Consider the following 21900-nt stretch of genomic DNA (forward strand, 5'->3'; position numbering starts at 1 on the left):
CCAGAAGAGGGTGTGGTCGTGGTGGGAGGGATTTATACAGCACCGGATAATCAGGGAATCACCTGACCCCTGGACACTGCGAGTCTCCTTTCCTCTCCTTCATCCAGTCCGGCCCGCACCGTTCTCTTAGGGGGACGCTACAAAGAAGAGCAGGGCGAGGTTTAGGGGTGAATAATAGCACAAAGCCTCGTTTATCAAATAACTGCAGAAGCAAAAAAAAGCCACACGGTTATATATATAGGACTAGATGGCGGTATTATATGAAATTAAATCCTAGTGTTATGTAGGCGTGATATAGCAGTATATACATAATATCTATGGGAAAGATATGGCAGTGTCATGTAGGAACTATAGGGCAGCATTACTCAGGACCTAATAGGAAAATGGCAGTATTATTTCAGCATTATATGGCGGTTTTTTGTGGACAGAAATAATAATAACAAAGGGGGATCGACCTGGCTTATGTCTCACATGTTAATAATATATAAATATGTGATATATAATGTGTGTGTGGCAGATGTGTGACCCCCGAACCCCGGGGTAACGCCGCTCCCCTCTTCTTCCAGACTTTCCGATGGCCGATCGCCAGTAACATAGACGGGAATGAGATGCTGGAAATACAAGTGTTCAACTACAGCAAAGTCTTCACTAACAGGTGAGTGCAGAGCGGTGCTGCAGGGTAAAGCATGGTGGAGGACACAGGCAGCCCACAGCTGGATATCTCTGCTCTGTAATGGCTCACAGCTGCCTGCAGGTGGCACCAGAGAGACAGACGTCTGCCTCCTGTAGGGAAGCTCATTTGCATACCTTTTTCCCAGGATGCATTGCCTGTTCTCCACCGTATAGAAGAAGATTGAAAATTCACTGACGGCCTCATTAATGGGAGCGAGGCTAATAATGGAGGCCGCTGGTGAATGATGGAGGCCGCTGGTGAATAATGGAGGCCGCTGATGAATGATGGAGGCCGCTGATGAATGATGGAGGCCGCTGATGAATGATGGAGGCCGCTGGTGAATGATGGAGGCCGCTGATGAATGATGGAGGCCGCTGATGAATGATGGAGGCCGCTGATGAATGATGGAGGCCGCTGATGAATGATGGAGGCCGCTGATGAATGATGGAGGCCGCTGATGAATGATGGAGGCCGCTGGTGAATGATGGAGGCCGCTGGTGAATGATGGAGGCCGCTGGTGAATGATGGAGGCCGCTGATGAATGATGGAGGCCGCTGGTGAATGATGGAGGCCGCTGGTGAATGATGGAGGCCGCTGGTGAATGATGGAGGCCGCTGGTGAATGATGGAGGCCGCTGGTGAATGATGGAGGCCGCTGGTGAATGATGGAGGCCGCTGGTGAATAATGGAGGCCGCTGGTGAATGATGGAGGCCGCTGGTGAATCATGGAGGCCGCTGATGAATGATGGAGGCCGCTGGTGAATGATGGAGGCCGCTGGTGAATGATGGAGGCCGCTGGTGAATGATGGAGGCCGCTGGTGAATCATGGAGGCCGCTGATGAATGATGGAGGCCGCTGGTGAATGATGGAGGCCGCTGGTGAATGATGGAGGCCGCTGATGAATGATGGAGGCCGCTGGTGAATAATGGAGGCCGCTGGTGAATGATGGAGGCCGCTGGTGAATGATGGAGGCCGCTGATGAATGATGGAGGCCGCTGATGAATGATGGAGGCCGCTGGTGAATAATGGAGGCCGCTGGTGAATGATGGAGGCCGCTGGTGAATGATGGAGGCCGCTGGTGAATGATGGAGGCCGCTGGTGAATAATGGAGGCCGCTGGTGAATCATGGAGGCCGCTGATGAATGATGGAGGCCGCTGATGAATGATGGAGGCCGCTGGTGAATGATGGAGGCCGCTGGTGAATGATGGAGGCCGCTGGTGAATAATGGAGGCCGCTGGTGAATAATGGAGGCCGCTGGTGAATAATGGAGGCCGCTGGTGAATAATGGAGGCCGCTGATGAATGATGGAGGCCGCTGGTGAATGATGGAGGCCGCTGGTGAATGATGGAGGCCGCTGATGAATGATGGAGGCCGCTGGTGAATGATGGAGGCCGCTGGTGAATGATGGAGGCCGCTGATGAATGATGGAGGCCGCTGGTGAATGATGGAGGCCGCTGGTGAATAATGGAGGCCGCTGGTGAATCATGGAGGCCGCTGATGAATGATGGAGGCCGCTGGTGAATGATGGAGGCCGCTGGTGAATGATGGAGGCCGCTGGTGAATAATGGAGGCCGCTGGTGAATAATGGAGGCCGCTGGTGAATGATGGAGGCCGCTGGTGAATAATGGAGGCCGCTGGTGAATGATGGAGGCCGCTGGTGAATAATGGAGGCCGCTGGTGAATCATGGAGGCCGCTGATGAATGATGGAGGCCGCTGGTGAATGATGGAGGCCGCTGGTGAATGATGGAGGCCGCTGGTGAATAATGGAGGCCGCTGGTGAATAATGGAGGCCGCTGGTGAATAATGGAGGCCGCTGGTGAATAATGGAGGCCGCTGATGAATGATGGAGGCCGCTGGTGAATCATCGAGGCCGCTGATGAATGATGGAGGCCGCTGGTGAATGATGGAGGCCGCTGGTGAATCATGGAGGCCGCTGATGAATGATGGAGGCCGCTGATGAATGATGGAGGCCGCTGGTGAATGATGGAGGCCGCTGGTGAATGATGGAGGCCGCTGGTGAATCATGGAGGCCGCTGATGAATGATGGAGGCCGCTGGTGAATGATGGAGGCCGCTGGTGAATGATGGAGGCCGCTGATGAATGATGGAGGCCGCTGGTGAATAATGGAGGCCGCTGGTGAATAATGGAGGCCGCTGGTGAATGATGGAGGCCGCTGGTGAATGATGGAGGCCGCTGGTGAATGATGGAGGCCGCTGGTGAATAATGGAGGCCGCTGGTGAATCATGGAGGCCGCTGATGAATGATGGAGGCCGCTGGTGAATGATGGAGGCCGCTGGTGAATGATGGAGGCCGCTGGTGAATAATGGAGGCCGCTGGTGAATAATGGAGGCCGCTGGTGAATAATGGAGGCCGCTGGTGAATAATGGAGGCCGCTGATGAATGATGGAGGCCGCTGGTGAATGATGGAGGCCTCCCCGGAGGGATAATGAGAGACCTCCGATCCAGGGGCCGCGCACAATGGAGATGAATATTAACTGATTAATATAAGAGGCCGTCACCGCGTAATATCCCCCATCACCGGATAACGAGGGGAGAACCGGACCCTCCGGGAGCCAGCCCGAGACTGAGGAGCCGCGGAGACCACACACCTATATATATCTACACCGTCCAATCACAGCACAGATTCACAGAGGGGCGGGGTCTAAGGAAACAGTCGGCTAAAGCGAGCAATGTGATATCGCTGTTATTATGGGGGCACTGTGGGTATTCCTGTTATTATGGGGGCACTGTGGGTATTCCTGTTATTATGGGGGCACTGTGGATGTCGCTGTTATTATGGGGGCACTGTGGATATCGCTGTTATTATGGGGCACTGTGGATATCGCTGTTATTGGGGTACTGTGGATGTCGCTGTTATTATGGGGGCACTGTGGATATCGCTGTTATTATGGGGGCACTGTGGATATCGCTATTATGGGGGTACTGTGGATGTCGCTGTTATTATGGGGGCACTGTGGGTATCGCTGTTATTATGGAGGCACTGTGGATATCGCTGTTATTATGGAGGCACTGTGGATATCGCTGTTATTATGGGGGCACTGTGGATATCGCTGTTATTATGGGGCACTGTGGATATCGCTGTTATTATGGGGGCACTGTGGATATCGCTGTTATTATGGGGGCACTGTGGATATCGCTGTTATTATGGGGGCACTGTGGATATCGCTGTTATTATGGGGGCACTGTGGATATCACTGTTATTATGAGGGCACTGTGGATATCGCTGTTATTATGGAGGCACTGTGGATGTCGCTGTTATTATGGGGGCACTGTGGATGTCGCTGTTATTATGGGGGCATTGTGGATGTTGCTGTTATTATGGGGGCACTGTGGATGTCGCTGTTATTATGGGGACACTGTGGATGTCGCTGTTATTATGGGGGCACTGTGGATATCACTGTTATTATGGGGGCACTGTGGATATCGCTGTTATTATGGGGGGCACTGTGGATATCGCTGTTATTATGGGGGCACTGTGGATATCACTGTTATTATGGGGGCACTGTGGATATCACTGTTATTATGGGGGCACTGTGGATATCACTGTTATTATGGGGGCACTGTGGATATCAGTTATTATGGGGGCACTGTGGATATCACTGTTATAATGGGGGCACTGTGGATATCGCTGTTATTATGGGGGCACTGTGGATATCACTGTTATTATGGGGGCACTGTGGATATCGCTGTTATTATGGGGGCACTGTGGATATCGCTGTTATTATGGGAGCACTGTGGATAGCGCTGTTATTATGGGGGCACTGTGGATAGCGCTGTTATTATGGGGGCACTGTGGATATCGCTGTCATTATGGAGGCACTGTGGATATCGCTGTTATTATGGAGGCACTGTGGATATCGCTGTTATTATGGGGGCACTGTGGATATCGCTGTTATTATGGGGGCACTGTGGATGTCGCTGTTATTATGGAGGCACTGTGGATATCGCTGTTATTATAGGGGCACTGTGGATATCTCTGTTATTATGGGGGCACTGTGGATATCTCTGTTATTATGGGGGGCACTGTGGATATCGCTGTTATTATGGGGGCACTGTGGATATCACTGTTATTATGGGGCACTGTGGATATCGCTGTTATTATGGGGGCACTGTGGATATCGCTGTTATGGGGGCACTGTGGATATCGCTGTTATTATGGGGGCACTGTGGACATCGCTGTTATTATGGGGGCACTGTGGATATCACTGTTATTATGGGGGCACTGTAGATATCGCTGTTATTATGGGGGCACTGTGGATATCGCTGTTATTATGGGGGCACTGTGGATATCACTGTTATTATGGGGGCACTGTGGATATCACTGTTATTATGGGGGCACTGTGGATATCGCTGTTATTATGGGGGCACTGTGGATATCGCTGTTATGGGGGCACTGTGGATATCACTGTTATTATGAGGGCACTGTGGATATCGCTGTTATTATGGGGGCACTGGGAGTGTCGCTGTTATTATGGGGGCACTGTGGATATCACTGTTATTATGGGGGCACTGTGGATATCGCTGTTATTATGGGGGGCACTGTGGATATCGCTGTTGTTATGGGGGCACTGTGGATTTCACTGTTATTATGGGGGCACTGTGGATATCGCTGTTATTATGGGGACACTGTGGATATCGCTGTTATTATGGGGGCACTGTGGATATCACTGTTATTATGAGGGCACTGTGGATATCGCTGTTATTATGGGGGCACTGTGGATATCGCTGTTATTATGGGGGCACTGTGGATATCGCTGTTATTATGGGGGCACTGTGGATAACGCTGTTATTATGGGTCACTGTGGACATCGCTGTCATTATGGGGGCACTGTGGATATCGCTGTTGTTATGGGGGCACTGTGGATATCGCTGTTGTTATGGAGGCACTGTGGATATCGCTGTTATTATGGGGGCACTGTGGATATCGCTGTTATTATGGGGGCACTGTGGATATCACTGTTATTATGGGGGCACTGTGGATATCGCTGTTATTATGGGGGCACTGTGGATATCGCTGTTATTATGGAGGCACTGTGGATATCGCTGTTATTATGGGGGCACTGTGGATATCGCTGTTATTATGGGGGCACTGTGGATATCGCTGTTATTATGGAGGCACTGTGGATATCGCTGTTATTATGGGGGCACTGTGGATATCGCTGTTATTATGGGGGCACTGTGGATATCGCTGTTATTATGGGGGCACTGTGGATATCGCTGTTATTATGGGGACACTGTGGATATCGCTGTTATTATGGGGGCACTGTGGATATCACTGTTATTATGGGGGCACTGTGGATATCGCTGTTATTATGGGGGCACTGTGGATATCACTGTTATTATGGGGGCACTGTGGATATCACTGTTATTATGGGGGCACTGTGGATGTCGCTGTTATTATGGGGGCACTGTGGATATCACTGTTATTATGGGGGCACTGTGGATATCGCTGTTATTATGGGGGCACTGTGGATATCACTGTTATTATGGGGGCACTGTGGATATAGCTGTTATTATGGGGGCACTGTGGATGTCGCTGTTATTATGGGGGCACTGTGGATATCGCTGTTATTATGGGGGCACTGTGGATATCGCTGTTATTATGGGGGCACTATGGATATCGCTATTATGGGGGCACTGTGGATATCGCTGTTATTATGGGGGCACTGTGGATATCGCTGTTATTATGGGGGCACTGTGGATATCGCTGTTATTATGGGGGCACTGTGGATATCGCTGTTATTATGGGGGCACTGTGGGTATCGCTGTTATTATGGGGGCACTGTGGATATCGCTGTTATTATGAGGGCACTGTGGATATCGCTGTTATTATGGGGGCACTGTGGATATCGCTGTTATTATGGGGGCACTGTGGATGTCGCTGTTATTATGGGGGCACTGTGGATGTCGCTGTTATTATGGGGACACTGTGGACAGCGCTGTCATTATGGGGGCACTGTGGATATCGCTGTTATTATGGGGGCACTGTGGATATCGCTGTTATTATAGGGGCACTGTGGATATCGCTGTTATTATGGGGGCACTGTGGACAGCGCTGTCATTATGGGGGCACTGTGGATATCGCTGTTATTATGGGGGCACTGTGGATATCGCTGTTATTATAGGGGCACTGTGGATATCGCTGTTATTATGGGGGCACTGTGGATATCGCTGTTATTATGGGGGCACTGTGGATATCGCTGTTATTATATGGGCACTGTGGATATCGCTGTTATTATGGGGGCACTGTGGATATCGCTGTTATTATGGGGGCACTGTGGACAGCGCTGTCATTATGGGGGCACTGTGGATATCGCTGTTATTATGGGGGCACTGTGGATATCGCTGTTATTATAGGGGCACTGTGGATATCGCTGTTATTATAGGGGCACTGTGGATATCGCTGTTATTATGGGGGCACTGTGGATATCGCTGTTATTATGGGGGCACTGTGGATATCGCTGTTATTATAGGGGCACTGTGGATATCGCTGTTATTATGGGGGCACTGTGGATATCACTGTTATTCTGGGGGTACTGTGGATATCACTGTTATTATGGGGGGCACTGTGGATATCGCTGTTATTATGGGGGCACTGTGGATGTCGCTGTTATTATGGGGACACTGTGGATATCGCTGTTATTATAGGGGCACTGTGGATATCACTGTTATTATGGGGGCACTGTGGATATCGCTGTTATTATGGGGGCACTGTGGATATCGCTGTTATTATGGGGGCACTGTGGATATCGCTGTTATTATAGGGGCACTGTGGATATCGCTGTTATTATGGGGGCACTGTGGATATCACTGTTATTCTGGGGGTACTGTGGATATCACTGTTATTATGGGGGGCACTGTGGATATCGCTGTTATTATGGGGGCACTGTGGATATCGCTGTTATTATGGGGGCACTGTGGATATCGCTGTTATTATGGGGGCACTGTGGATATCGCTGTTATTATGGGGGCACTGTGGATATCGCTGTTATTATGGGGCACTGTGGATGTCGCTGTTATTATGGGGCACTGTGGATATCGCTGTTATTATGGGGGCACTGTGGATGTCGCTGTTATTATGGGGCACTGTGGATAGCGCTGTTATTATGGGGGCACTGTGGATGTCGCTGTTATTATGGGGCACTGTGGATATCGCTGTTATTATGGGGGCACTGTGGATATCACTGTTATTATGAGGCACTGTGGATATCACTGTTATTATGGGGGCACTGTGGATGTCGCTGTTATTATGGGGGCACTGTGGATGTCGCTGTTATTATGGGGGCACTGTGGATATCGCTGTTATTATGGGGGCACTGTGGATGTCGCTGTTATTATGGGGGCACTGTGGATATCGCTGTTATTATGGGGGCACTGTGGATGTCGCTGTTATTATGGGGGCACTGTGGATGTCACTTATTATGGGGGCACTGTGGATATCGCTGTTATTATGGGGGCACTGTGGATATCACTGTTATTATGGGGGCACTGTGGATATCGCTGTTATTATGGGGGCACTGTGGATATCACTTATTATGGGGGCACTGTGGATGTCGCTGTTATTATGGGGACACTGTGGATATCGCTGTTATTATGGGGCACTGTGGATATCGCTGTTATTATGGGGGCACTGTGGGTATCGCTGTTATTATGGGGGCACTGTGGGTATCGCTGTTATTATGGGGGCACTGTGGATATCGCTGTTATTATGGGGGCACTGTGGATGTCGCTGTTATTATGGGGGCACTGTGGATGTCGCTGTTATTATGGGGGCACTGTGGATATCGCTGTTATTATGGGGGCACCGTGGATATCGCTGTTATTATGGGGGCACTGTGGATATCGCTGTTATTATGGGGGCACTGTGGATTTTACTGTTATTATGGGGGCACTGTGGATGTCGCTGTTATTATGGGGGCACTGTGGATATTGCTGTTATTATGGGGGCACTGTGGATATCACTGTTATTATGGGGGCACTGTGGATATCGCTGTTATTATGGGGGCACTGTGGATATCGCTGTTATTATGGGGGCACTGTGGATATCGCTGTTATTATGGGGGCACTGTGGATATCGCTGTTATTATGGGGGCACTGTGGATATCACTGTTATTATGGGGGCACTGTGGATATCGCTGTTATTATGGGGGCACTGTGGATATCGCTGTTATTATGGGGGCACTGTGGATATCACTGGTATTATGGGGCACTGTGGATATTGCAGTTATTATGGGGGCACTGTGGATATCACTGTTATTATGGGGGCACTGTGGATATCGCTGTTATTATGGGGACACTGTGGGTATCGCTGTTATTATGGGGGCACTGTGGATATCACTGTTATTATGGGAGCACCGTGGATATCGCTGTTATTATGGGGGCACTGTGGATATCGCTGTTATTATGGGGGCACTGTGGATTTTACTGTTATTATGGGGGCACTGTGGATGTCGCTGTTATTATGGGGGCACTGTGGATATCACTGTTATTATGGGGGCACTGTGGATATCGCTGTTATTATGGGGGCACTGTGGATATCGCTGTTATTATGGGGGCACTGTGGATATCGCTGTTATTATGGGGGCACTGTGGATATCACTGTTATTATGGGGGCACTGTGGATATCACTGTTATTATGGGGGCACTGTGGATATCACTGGTATTATGGGGCACTGTGGATATTGCTGTTATTATGGGGGCACTGTGGATATCGCTGTTATTATGGGGGGCACTGTGGATATCACTGTTATTATGGGGGCACTGTGGATATCGCTGTTATTATGGGGGCACTGTGGGTATCGCTGTTATTATGGGGGCACTGTGGATATCGCTGTTATTATGGGGGCACTGTGGATATCGCTGTTATTATGGGGGCACTGTGGATGTCGCTGTTATTATGGGGGCACTGTGGATATCGCTGTTATTATGGGGGCACCGTGGATATCGCTGTTATTATGGGGGCACTGTGGATATCGCTGTTATTATGGGGGCACTGTGGATATCACTGTTATTATGGGGGCACTGTGGATATCACTGGTATTATGGGGGCACTGTGGATATCACTGGTATTATGGGGCACTGTGGATATTGCTGTTATTATGGGGGCACTGTGGATATCGCTGTTATTATGGGGGGCACTGTGGATATCACTGTTATTATGGGGGCACTGTGGATATCGCTGTTATTATGGGGGCACTGTGGGTATCGCTGTTATTATGGGGGCACTGTGGATATCGCTGTTATTATGGGGGCACTGTGGATATCGCTGTTATTATGGGGGCACTGTGGATGTCGCTGTTATTATGGGGGCACTGTGGATGTCGCTGTTATTATGGGGGCACTGTGGATATCGCTGTTATTATGGGGGCACCGTGGATATCGCTGTTATTATGGGGGCACTGTGGATATCGCTGTTATTATGGGGGCACTGTGGATTTTACTGTTATTATGGGGGCACTGTGGATGTCGCTGTTATTATGGGGGCACTGTGGATATCACTGTTATTATGGGGGCACTGTGGATATTGCTGTTATTATGGGGGCACTGTGGATATCACTGTTATTATGGGGGCACTGTGGATATCGCTGTTATTATGGGGGCACTGTGGATATCGCTGTTATTATGGGGGCACTGTGGATATCGCTGTTATTATGGGGGCACTGTGGATATCACTGTTATTATGGGGGCACTGTGGATATCACTGTTATTATGGGGGCACTGTGGATATCGCTGTTATTATGGGGGCACTGTGGATATCGCTGTTATTATGGGGGCACTGTGGATATCACTGGTATTATGGGGCACTGTGGATATTGCAGTTATTATGGGGGCACTGTGGATATCACTGTTATTATGGGGGCACTGTGGATATCGCTGTTATTATGGGGGCACTGTGGATATCACTGTTATTATGGGGGCACTGTGGATATCGCTGTTATTATGGGGGCACTGTGGATATCACTTATTATGGGGGCACTGTGGATATCGCTGTTATTATGGGGGCACTGTGGATATCGCTGTTATTATGGGGGCACTGTGGATGTCACTGTTATTATGGGGGCACTGTGGATATCGATGTTATGGGGGCACTGTGGATATCGCTGTTATTATGGGGACACTGTGGGTATCGCTGTTATTATGGGGGCACTGTGGATATCACTGTTATTATGGGGGCACTGTGGATGTCGCTGTTATTATGGGGACACTGTGGATATTGCTGTTATTATGGGGGCACTGTGGATATCACTGTTATTATGGGGGCACTGTGGATATCGCTGTTATTATGGGGGCACTGTGGATATCACTTATTATGGGGGCACTGTGGATATCGCTGTTATTATGGGGGCACTGTGGATATCGCTGTTATTATGGGGGCACTGTGGATGTCACTGTTATTATGGGGGCACTGTGGATATCGATGTTATGGGGGCACTGTGGATATCGCTGTTATTATGGGGACACTGTGGGTATCGCTGTTATTATGGGGGCACTGTGGATATCACTGTTATTATGGGGGCACTGTGGATGTCGCTGTTATTATGGGGACACTGTGGATATTGCTGTTATTATGGGGGCACTGTGGATATCACTGGTATTATGGGGGCACTGTGGATATCGCTGTTATTATGGGGGCACTGTGGATATCGCTGTTATTATGGGGGCACTGTGGATATTGCTGTTATTATGGGGGCACTGTGGATATCGCTGTTATTATGGGGGCACTGTGGATGTCACTGTTATTATGGGGGCACTGTGGATGTCGCTGTTATTATGGGGGCACTGTGGATATCACTGTTATTATGGGGGCACTGTGGATATCGCTGTTATTATGGGGGCACTGTGGATGTCGCTCTTATTATGGGGGTACTGTGGATATCGCTGTTATTATGGGGGCACTGTGGATATCGCTGTTATTATGGAGGCACTGTGGATGTCGCTGTTATTATGGAGGCACTGTGGATGTCGCTGTTATTATGGGGGCACTGTGGATATCGCTGTTATTATGGGGGCACTGTGGATATCGCTGTTATTATGGGGGCACTGTGCATATTGCTGTTATTATGGGGGCACTGTGGATATCGCTGTTATTATGGGGGCACTGTGGATTTTACTGTTATTATGGGGCACTGTGGATATCGCTGTTATTATGGGGTCACTGTGGATATCGCTGTTATTATGGGGGCACTGTGGATATCGCTGTTATTATGGGGGCACTGTGGATATCGCTGTTATTATGGGGGCACTGTGGATATAGCTGTTATTATGGGGGCACTGTGGATATCGCTGTTATTATGGGGGCACTGTGGATATCGCTGTTATTATGGGGGCACTGTGGATGTTGCTGTTATTATGGGGGCACTGTGGATGTCGCTGTTATTATGGGGGCACTGTGGATATCACTGTTATTATGGGGGCACTGTGGATATCGCTGTTATTATGGGGGCACTGTGGATATCGCTGTTATTATGGGGGCACTGTGGATATCGCTGTTATTATGGGGGGGTACTGTGGATATCGCTGTTATTATGGGGGGGTACTGTGGATATCGCTGTTATTATGGGGGCACTGTGGATATCGCTGTTATTATGGGGGCACTGTGGATATCGCTGTTATTATGGGGGCACTGTGGATGTTGCTGTTATTATGGGGGCACTGTGGATGTCGCTGTTATTATGGGGGCACTGTGGATGTCGCTGTTATTATGGGGGGGCACTGTGGATGTCGCTGTTATTATGGGGGCACTGTGGATGTCGCTGTTATTATGGGGGGGCACTGTGGATATCGCTGTTATTATGGGGGCACTGTGGATATCGCTGTTATTATGGGGGCATTGTGGATATCGCTGTTATTATGGGGGCACTGTGGATATCGCTGTTATTATGGGGGCACTGTGGATGTTGCTGTTATTATGGGGGCACTGTGGATGTCGCTGTTATTATGGGGGCACTGTGGATGTTGCTGTTATTATGGGGGCACTGTGGATATCGCTGTTATTATGGGGGCACTGTGGATGTCGCTGTTATTATGGGGGCATTGTGGATATCGCTGTTATTATGGGGACACTGTGGATGTCGCTGTTATTATGGGGGCACTGTGGATGTCGCTGTTATTATGGGGGCACTGTGGATGTCGCTGTTATTATGGGGGCACTGTGGATATCGCTGTTATTATGGGGGCACTGTGGATGTCGCTGTTATTATGGGGGCACTGTGGATATCGCTGTTATTATGGGGGCACTGTGGATGTCGCTGTTATTATGGGGGCACTGTGGATGTCGCTGTTATTATGGGGGCACTGTGGATATCACTGTTATTATGGGGGCGCTGTACAGTATAATGCTCTTGTGCTCTTGTGGCGCCCCTGAGGCTTCCGTCGCCACAGGTCATTGCACCCCATCCAGCGGTGTGATGCCCCATTCTGGGAGAGGAAGAGAGTGAACTCCGGTCCCCTGGTAAATCCACACTACACCCATTGCTAGGAACACACTGGGACCAGGGATAGTGGCAGTTACCCTCCCATGCTGCATGCTGAGAGGGGTCATAAGACCCATCCCTGCTCCTATAGGGTAGAACAGGGCAACTGGGGAGGTGGGAGGAGCCACATGAGAGCAGACAAAAGGCCCCGTCACACTAAGCAACATCGCTAGCAACATCGCTGCTAACGAACAACTTTTGTGACGTAGCAGCGATGTTGCTGTGTGTGACATCCAGCAACAACCTGGCCCCTGCTGTGAGGTCGTTGGTTGTTGCTGAATGTCCTGGGCCATTTTTTAGTTGTTGCTGTCCCGCTGTGAAGCACAGATCACTGTGTGTGACAGCGAGACAGCAACAACTAAATGTGCAGGCAGCAGGGAGCCAGCTTCTGCGGAGGCTGGTAACTAATGTAAACATCGGGTAACCAAGAAGCCCTGTCCTTGGTTACCCGATATTTACCTTTGTTACCAGCCTCCGTCGCTCTCACTGTCAGTGCCGGCTCCTGCTCTCTACACATGTAGCTGCAGGACACATCGGGTTAATTAACCCGATGTGTGCTGTAACTAGGAGAGCAGGGAGCCAGCGCTCAGTGTGCGCTGCTCCCTGCTCTCTGCACGTGTAGCTCCGTGCGGTGGTAACCAAGGTAAATATCGGGTTGGTTACCCGATATTTACCTTAGTTACCAAGCGCAGCATCTTCCACGCGGCGCTGGGGGCTGGTCACTGGTTGCTGGTGAGCTCACCAGCAACTCGTGTAGCGACGCTCCAGCGATCCCTGCCAGGTCAGGTTGCTGGTGGGATCGCTGGAGCGTCGCAGTGTGACATCTCACCAGCAACCTCCTAGCAACTTACCAGCGATCCCTATCGTTGTTGGGATCGCTGGTAAGTTGCTTAGTGTGACTGGACCTAAAGAAAGGAAGGTCAAGTTTAGTCAGTCGAAGAGAGGGAGGGGAAGGAGAAGGAGGCCTGCTGGAGGCAGGCAAGGAGGAGAAGTGAAAGGAAAGAGAGCTCCAAGTCAGTCAGGAGCTGAGAAGAAGAAAGAGACGCTTTCTGGTGAAGATCCTGGGACTCAGAGGGTCCAGGTGACACCAAGCAGAGAACAGAAGGGGTCCCAGGGCCACGGGTAGCTGTAGAGCTGCGGTGGCCTGTTCCACAAGAACATCGGTGGAGGGATCAAGCTGCAACAGGGGACGGTCCCTAGAAACCGGAGGAGTTCAAAATCATCTCCAAACAGTAAAAACCGAGGGCCAGGGAAAGTTGTAAACTCCCCGGGCCACAGCCCACAGCAGCACCTCTAGAAAAGGGGTAATCAGCCGACAGGTGACCCCCCAGCCTGGAGGCTGTAGTGGAGGCCGAGCCAGGTTTACCCTATAAAAGGCAAGGCTAAGGAAGACAGCAGAATATAGACACTTAAGAGAAGGGCACCGGGTTTTGCTTCAAGAATCACCCAGAAACAACGGAGGTCCCTGACAGTGGTCCCAGAATTGTGAGTAAAGAACTTGAACTGCACCCTTGGAGTGGTCTCTGTTATTCTAGCTGCTTAGACTTCCACTACACCATAGACTCTCACGAGCACTAACAGTGCCCCGGGGCATTGCTCCACCTGTGGGGAGCAGTACCACCATTGCTGCTATATCATCATCCCGGTGGCCTCTCACAGCAGCGTCGGCTTAATAGCCGCATACCACAGGTGGCGTCACGAACACAAACTTTATTCATCAAGCCACATATTCTACTGACACCCACCAGGGCCACGGAGCCGGGCCCAGCCACCACTGACTACCACCGGACTAGTGGGCGAGTCAACTTTTGGCGTCACAAACAGGATTTCGTGCCCGATCACACCGGGTACTGTGCGCCTGAAGAATCGTGAAATAGCCTGTGTTTTACTGTGAGAAACTGCCACCATTGAAGCCACTGAGCGCGGGAAGAAGGGGGGCGTGCAAGAAGAAAGGGCGCGAAGAGAAGCCGCGCCCCCTTGTCCAAGAAAAGAGCGCGAAGCAGTGCCCGCCATGGAAGGCAGAAGAAGACGAAATGGCGACTAGAAAAGCTGGGCGGCTGGCAGAACAAGCCTAGATGCCAGACCAGACAAGAACCAAAATGTACCTCATCGCAAGCGGAGTGGTGCCGGCCGTGATGGGCTGGGCGCCAGTGTGGCGCCAGATACTAGTGCAGCCTCCGGCTCCGCCTCCGAGAAGGGAAAGGGTGCAGCCGAGTGGCGTGGTCGAGCACCCGGGCAGTGATCCAGCAAGCGTTCCCCAGGTCGGCAGCATGGCAGAGAGGCTGCAGAAGTGCGCACCAGGGACCGGGAAGATGGATCCGGAGCTGGACCTGCTCAGGGAGGAGATGAAGATCTTGGCCCGGAGGCTGAGCAGTATGCAGACGGAGGTCGACCGGCGGAGAGAAAATCCGATGGTGCCGGAGAGCGTGGGCCACAGGATGGAGGCCGCTGAGCAGCGACCGGGTGAGCTATTTGAAACCCTGACCCGTCCGGACCCACTGCCCCACCAAGCGCCACCGCCCAGTCCCTCCACCGTCCCGCAAGCCTTCCCCGCCAGCCCCGCTGATGCCCGGTGGGGCACCGGAGGCCTGCCTGAAACCCCCGAAGACGGAGCCTGGGGAGGGGTGGACCCCGAGCAGCTAGTGGGCCCCCTACCGAGTCCCCCTGTGATCCTCCTGGGAACGACATCCCCGGGAGTGAACTGGGACGCAGTGCCCATAGAGAGTGGGAGACTGCAGCAGCCACTGCGGCCCAAGGAGACTCCCCTGGCAAATGAGCTGACCTGCCAGAGATTGGTGAAGGAGTACCAGCGGGAGCGGGAGGCCCGGGAGGAGAAGCGGAGAGCCGAGGAGACGTCCAACCTGGCCTCCAAGGAACAAATTCGAAAGGCCCTCAAGGGGTCACAGGGCCCAGTGAGACGGGGCCTAGTGATAGACTTTCGGCAGAAAGGAGGCTGGGGCTTCATTAGAGAGCCCAGACTGGGCAAAGATGTTTTTGTGGCCCGCCGGGATATCGAGGAGCATTTGCCCAAAGGCCACCCAGGGCGGGATGCCAAGCCTGGTGACACCGTGGAGTACACCCGGCTGATGGGGAGCCGGGGCTGGTACGCTCTGCATGTACACATCCTGCGGGAGGAGGCGGCCCCAGAAGAACCGGAGTGGCGCCGCACTATGCCAGCGTGCAGCGTCTCCCCTGTCAGCAGCAGCCGCAGCACTCCCTCAAAGCAGGCCCAAGCCGCAGAACTGTGCAGCGGGCCTGCAACAGCCACGCAGGAGACACAGACCCGGATCTCTATGGCTTGTTTGATGCCAGGTGCACGGCCAAAGCAAGACCCCAAAGATCCCAGCAAACCAGCAGCCCTTTGCAGGAACGCCGAGCTGAGCATGGAAGAAGCCCCATTCCTGCCCATGCTGCAGCGCCTCGCAGTAGGTCAGTGACCAGCGCCCAGGGGACACAGACAATGATCTCATCGGCATACCTGTTGCCTGGAGCAATGCCGGAGTGGGACCCCCGCATCTATCCTCGTGAGTGAAAGGAAAAGAAGATGCTGAACTGTACATAGCCCCTGTCTGCCCCTCATTCTTTGTGAAGATGTCCCTGATGTGCTGCCCTAATGTTCTTTTTGAAGACGACACCCTACCCTGCCTTTTTGCCCCTTGTGCTTTTTGAAGAAGTCACCCCGCATGTTGTATATGTACCGGGCCACGGAACTGGAGTGTGGTCCCCAGTGAATGTGATGTCTTATGTGCTCTGTGTAACCAGGCCACTGGACTTAGTGGCTGGTTGTGTATTTGCCCTTTGTTATTTGAAAAGCTGAACGAACTGTCGGGCTACTGGACTTGTTGTAGCCAAAAATGTAATTAGTTGCACCCGTTGTGCCCCCTACCAGAATTATGGGGGATGTGCCCAAACTGTGCAATAGACTGAAAGTGCACATATACCGTGTTTCCCCGAAAGTAGGACCCCCCCGAAAGTAAGGCAGGGTGGGGGTTTCGGGGGGGTCCGCCAATGTAGGGCACCCCCCGATTGTAAGGCAGGGTAGCGGGGGGCCCGGGGAATGTAAGGCCGCCTATGGGTGGTGGTCGCGGTGTTACTTACCGCTGCCGCTGTTCCCTCGCTCCATCCTTCCTGCTCGATGCTGATTGGCCGATCAGCCTGTTCGTCACAGGCTCCCTGCTGGCCATCAGCTCGAGCTGTGATTGGCCAGTCAGCCGGCTCGCAGCTGATTGGCCGAATCAGCCGCGACGTCACCGCCTGCAGGCTCGCTCCGATTGGTCCAGCGTCCCCGGCATCCGAATCGTCAGCCCGGCACCGCAGAGGAGATTGAAAACAGAAGGAAAGTAACGGTAAGTTCCGAAACTCTCTCTGTGTGTGTGTGTGTGTGTACGGTATGTGTACGGTATGTGTATGGGTGCCGTATGGGGCTGTATGTGTCAGTGTGTGTACGGTACCGGTACGATATGTGTGTGGGTGCCGTGTGGGGCTGTACCGGTACCGTATGTGTCAGTGTGTGTGGTGGCAGAGTGGGGGGCAGAACCACTGTATGGGGAGGCTGCAGGGGGGAGGATGGGGTGGATGCCGGACTCTCAAACAATGGGGAGGCTGCAGGGGGGAGGATGCGGTGGATGCCGGACTCTCAAACAATGGGGAGCCTGCAGGGGGGAGGATGTGGTGGATGCCGGACTGTGAAACAATGGGGAGGCTGCAGGGGGGAGGATGTGGTGGATGCCGGACTGTGAAACAATGGGGAGGCTGCAGGGGGGAGGATGGGGTGGATGCCGGACTGTGAAACAATGGGGAGGCTGCAGGGGATGTTGTTGAAAATTGTTTTTTTTTTCCAATGTAAGGCCTCCCCCGAAAGTAAGGCAGGGTGGGACTTTTGGGGGTAAAATTAATGTAAGACAGGGCCTTACTTTCGGGGAAACACGGTAGAGTTTCTTCATAAGAAAGTTTGCAACGTTAAAGTACTTGTGCCTCCCATAAAGGGAAGAAAAGTTTATTGTTTTACTGTTATTCATAACAAAAATGTTTTTGCAGTTCTTCCACATGTTTTTGTTGTCTTTTCAGCCCGAGGACGTGCTGGGATTTGCTGTGGGGGAGTGTGGCGCCCCTGAGGCTTCCGTCGCCACAGGTCATTGCACCCCATCCAGCGGTGTGATACCCATTCTGGGTGAGGAAGGGAGTGAACACCGGTCCCCTGGTAAATCCACACTACACCCATTGCTAGGAACACACTGGCACCAGGGACAGTGGCAGTTACCCTCCCATGCTGCATGCTGGGAGGGGCCGTAAGACCCATCCCTGCTCCTATAGGGGAGATCAGAGCAACTGGGGAGGTGGGAGGAGCCACATGAGAGCAGACAAAGAAAGGAAGGTCAAGTTTAGTCAGTCGAAGAGAGGGAGGGGAAGGAGAAGGAGGCCTGCTGGAGGCAGGCAAGGAGGAGAAGTGAAAGGAAAGAGAGCTCCAAGTCAGTCAGGAGCTGAAAAGAAGAAAGAGACGCTTCCTGGTGAAGATCCTGGGACTCAGAGGGTCCAGGTGCCACCAAGCAGAGAACAGAAGGGGTCCCAGGGCCACGGATAGCTGTAGAGCTGCGGTGGCCTGTTCCACAGGAACATCGGTGGAGGGATCAAGCTGCAACAGGGGACGGTCCCTAGAAACCGGAGGAGTGCAAAATCATCTTCAAACAGTAAAAACCGAGGCCCAGGGAATGTTGTAAACTCCCCGGGCCAGAACCCATAGCAGACCTTCAGAAAAGGGGTAATCAGCCGACAGGTGACCCCCCAGCCTGGAGGCTGTAGTGGAGGCCGAGCCAGGTTTACCCTATAAAAGGCAAGGCTTAGGAAGACAGCAGAAGACAGAGACACTTAAGAGAAGGGCACGGGGTTTTGCTTCAAGAATCACCCAGAAACGGCGGAGGTCCCTGACAGTGGTCCCAGCAGTCCAAGGGTTCCTGCGGGCCCAGACAAGAATTGTGAGTAAAAAACTTGAACTGCACCCTTGGAGTGGTCTCTGTTATTCTAGCTGCTTAGACTTCCACTACACCATAGACTCTCACGAGCACCAACTGTGCCCCGGGCATTGCTCCATCTGTGGGGAGCAGTACCATCATTGCTGCCATATCATCACCCCGGAGGCCTTACACAGCAGCGGCGGCTTAATAGCCGCATACCACAGGTGCCGTCACGAACACCAACTTTATTCATCAAGCCACATATTCTACTGACACCCACCAGGGCCATGGAGCCGGGCCCAGCCACCACTGACTACCACCAGACTAGTCCGGCCCGGCACCGGGTGTCCCATAGCCCTGGGGTGGGCGAGTCACTCTGATGTCGGGGGTCTTTCCTCTGCTTCTTTCCCTCACTGTACGGTATAATGCTCTTGTGCTCTGATCTCGGGGGTCTTTCCTCCGCTCCTTCTCCTCACTGTACGGTATAATGCTCTTGTGCTCTGATCTCGGGGGTCTTTCCTCCGCTCCTTCTCCTCACTGTACGGTATAATGCTCTTGTGCTCTGATCTCGGGGGTCTTTCCTCCGCTCCTTCCCCTCACTGTACGGTATAATGCTCTTGTGCTCTGATCTCGGGGGTCTTTCCTCCGCTTCTTCCCCTCACTGTATGGTATAATGCTCTTGTGCTCTGATCTCGGGGGTCTTTCCTCTGCTTCTTTCCCTCACTGTACGGTATAATGCTCTTGTGCTCTGATCTCGGGGGTCTTTCCTCCGCTCCTTCCCCTCACTGTACGGTATAATGCTCTTGTGCTCTGATCTCGGGGGTCTTTCCTCCGCTTCTTTCCCTCACTGTACGGTATAATGCTCTTGTGCTCTGATCTCGGGGGTCTTTCCTCCGCTCCTTCTCCTCACTGTACGGTATAATGCTCTTGTGCTCTGATCTCGGGGGTCTTTCCTCCGCTCCTTCCCCTCACTGTACGGTATAATGCTCTTGTGCTCTGATCTCGGGGGTCTTTCCTCTGCTTCTTTCCCTCACTGTACGGTATAATGCTCTTGTGCTCTGATCTCGGGGGTCTTTCCTCCGCTCCTTCCCCTCACTGTACGGTATAATGCTCTTGTGCTCTGATCTCGGGGGTCTTTCCTCTGCTTCTTTCCCTCACTGTACGGTATAATGCTCTTGTGCTCTGATCTCGGGGGTCTTTCCTCCGCTCCTTCTCCTCACTGTACGGTATAATGCTCTTGTACTCTGATCTCGGGGGTCTTTCCTCTGCTTCTTTCCCTCACTGTACGGTATAATGCTCTTGTGCTCTGATCTCGGGGGTCTTTCCTCCGCTCCTTCTCCTCACTGTACGGTATAATGCTTTTGTGCTCTGATCTCGGGGGTCTTTCCTCTGCTTCTTTCCCTCACTGTACGGTATAATGCTCTTGTGCTCTGATCTCGGGGGTCTTTCCTCCGCTCCTTCTCCTCACTGTACGGTATAATGCTCTTGTGCTCTGATCTCGGGGGTCTTTCCTCTGCTTCTTTCCCTCACTGTACGGTATAATGCTCTTGTGCTCTGATCTCGGGGGTCTTTCCTCCGCTCCTTCTCCTCACTGTACGGTATAATGCTCTTGTGCTCTGATCTCGGGGGTCTTTCCTCCGCTCCTTCTCCTCACTGTACGGTATAATGCTCTTGTGCTCTGATCTCGGGGGTCTTTCCTCCGCTCCTTCTCCTCACTGTACGGTATAATGCTCTTGTGCTCTGATCTCGGGGGTCTTTCCTCCGCTCCTTCCCCTCACTGTACGGTATAATGCTCTTGTGCTCTGATCTCGGGGGTCTTTCCTCTGCTTCTTCCCCTCACTGTACGGTATAATGCTCTTGTGCTCTGATCTCGGGGGTCTTTCCTCCGCTTCTTCCCCTCATTGTACGGTATAATGCTCTTGTGCTCTGATCTCGGGGGTCTTTCCTCCGCTCCTTCCCCTCACTGTACGGTATAATGCTCTTGTGCTCTGATCTCGGGGGTCTTTCCTCCGCTCCTTCCCCTCACTGTATGGTATAATGCTCTTGTGCTCTGATCTCGGGCGTCTTTCCTCCGCTTCTTCCCCTCACTGTACAGTATAATGCTCTTGTGCTCTGATCTCGGGGGTCTTTCCTCCGCTCCTTCCCCTCACTGTATGGTATAATGCTCTTGTGCTCTGATCTCGGGGGTCTTTCCTCCGCTTCTTCCCCTCACTGTATGGTATAATGCTCTTGTGCTCTGATCTCGGGGGTCTTTCCTCCGCTTCTTCCCCTCACTGTACAGTATAATGCTCTTGTGCTCTGATCTCGGGGGTCTTTCCTCCGCTCCTTCCCCTCACTGTACAGTATAATGCTCTTGTGCTCTGATCTCGGGGGTCTTTCCTCCGCTCCTTCCCCTCACTGTACAGTATAATGCTCTTGTGCTCTGATCTCGGGGGTCTTTCCTCCGCTCCTTCCCCTCACTGTACAGTATAATGCTCTTGTGCTCTGATCTCGGGGGTCTTTCCTCCGCTCCTTCCCCTCACTGTACAGTATAATGCTCTTGTGCTCTGATCTCGGGGGTCTTTCCTCCGCTCCTTCCCCTCACTGTACAGTATAATGCTCTTATGCTTTGATCTCGGGGGTCTTTCCTCCGCTTCTTCCCCTCACTGTATGGTATAATGCTCTTGTGCTCTGATCTCGGGGGTCTTTCCTCCGCTTCTTCCCCTCACTGTATGGTATAATGCTCTTGTGCTCTGATCTCGGGGGTCTTTCCTCCGCTTCTTCCCCTCACTGTACGGTATA

The 21900-nt window shown here is 52.0% G+C and overlaps 1 protein-coding gene across 1 annotated transcript in view; it reads left to right on the plus strand.

Moving 5' to 3' along the window:
• OTOF (otoferlin) overlaps nucleotides 1-21900 on the plus strand; it is a 410132-nt gene that overhangs the window by 166239 nt on the left and 221993 nt on the right. The window contains exon 3 of the mRNA XM_075341675.1: nucleotides 567-655. Coding sequence (XP_075197790.1) covers nucleotides 567-655 — 89 coding nt within the window. The remainder of the gene's footprint in view (nucleotides 1-566; nucleotides 656-21900) is intronic.

This window comes from Anomaloglossus baeobatrachus, chromosome 3 (genome assembly GCF_048569485.1).
Source record: "Anomaloglossus baeobatrachus isolate aAnoBae1 chromosome 3, aAnoBae1.hap1, whole genome shotgun sequence".
Classification (NCBI taxonomy): Eukaryota; Metazoa; Chordata; class Amphibia; order Anura; family Aromobatidae; genus Anomaloglossus; species Anomaloglossus baeobatrachus.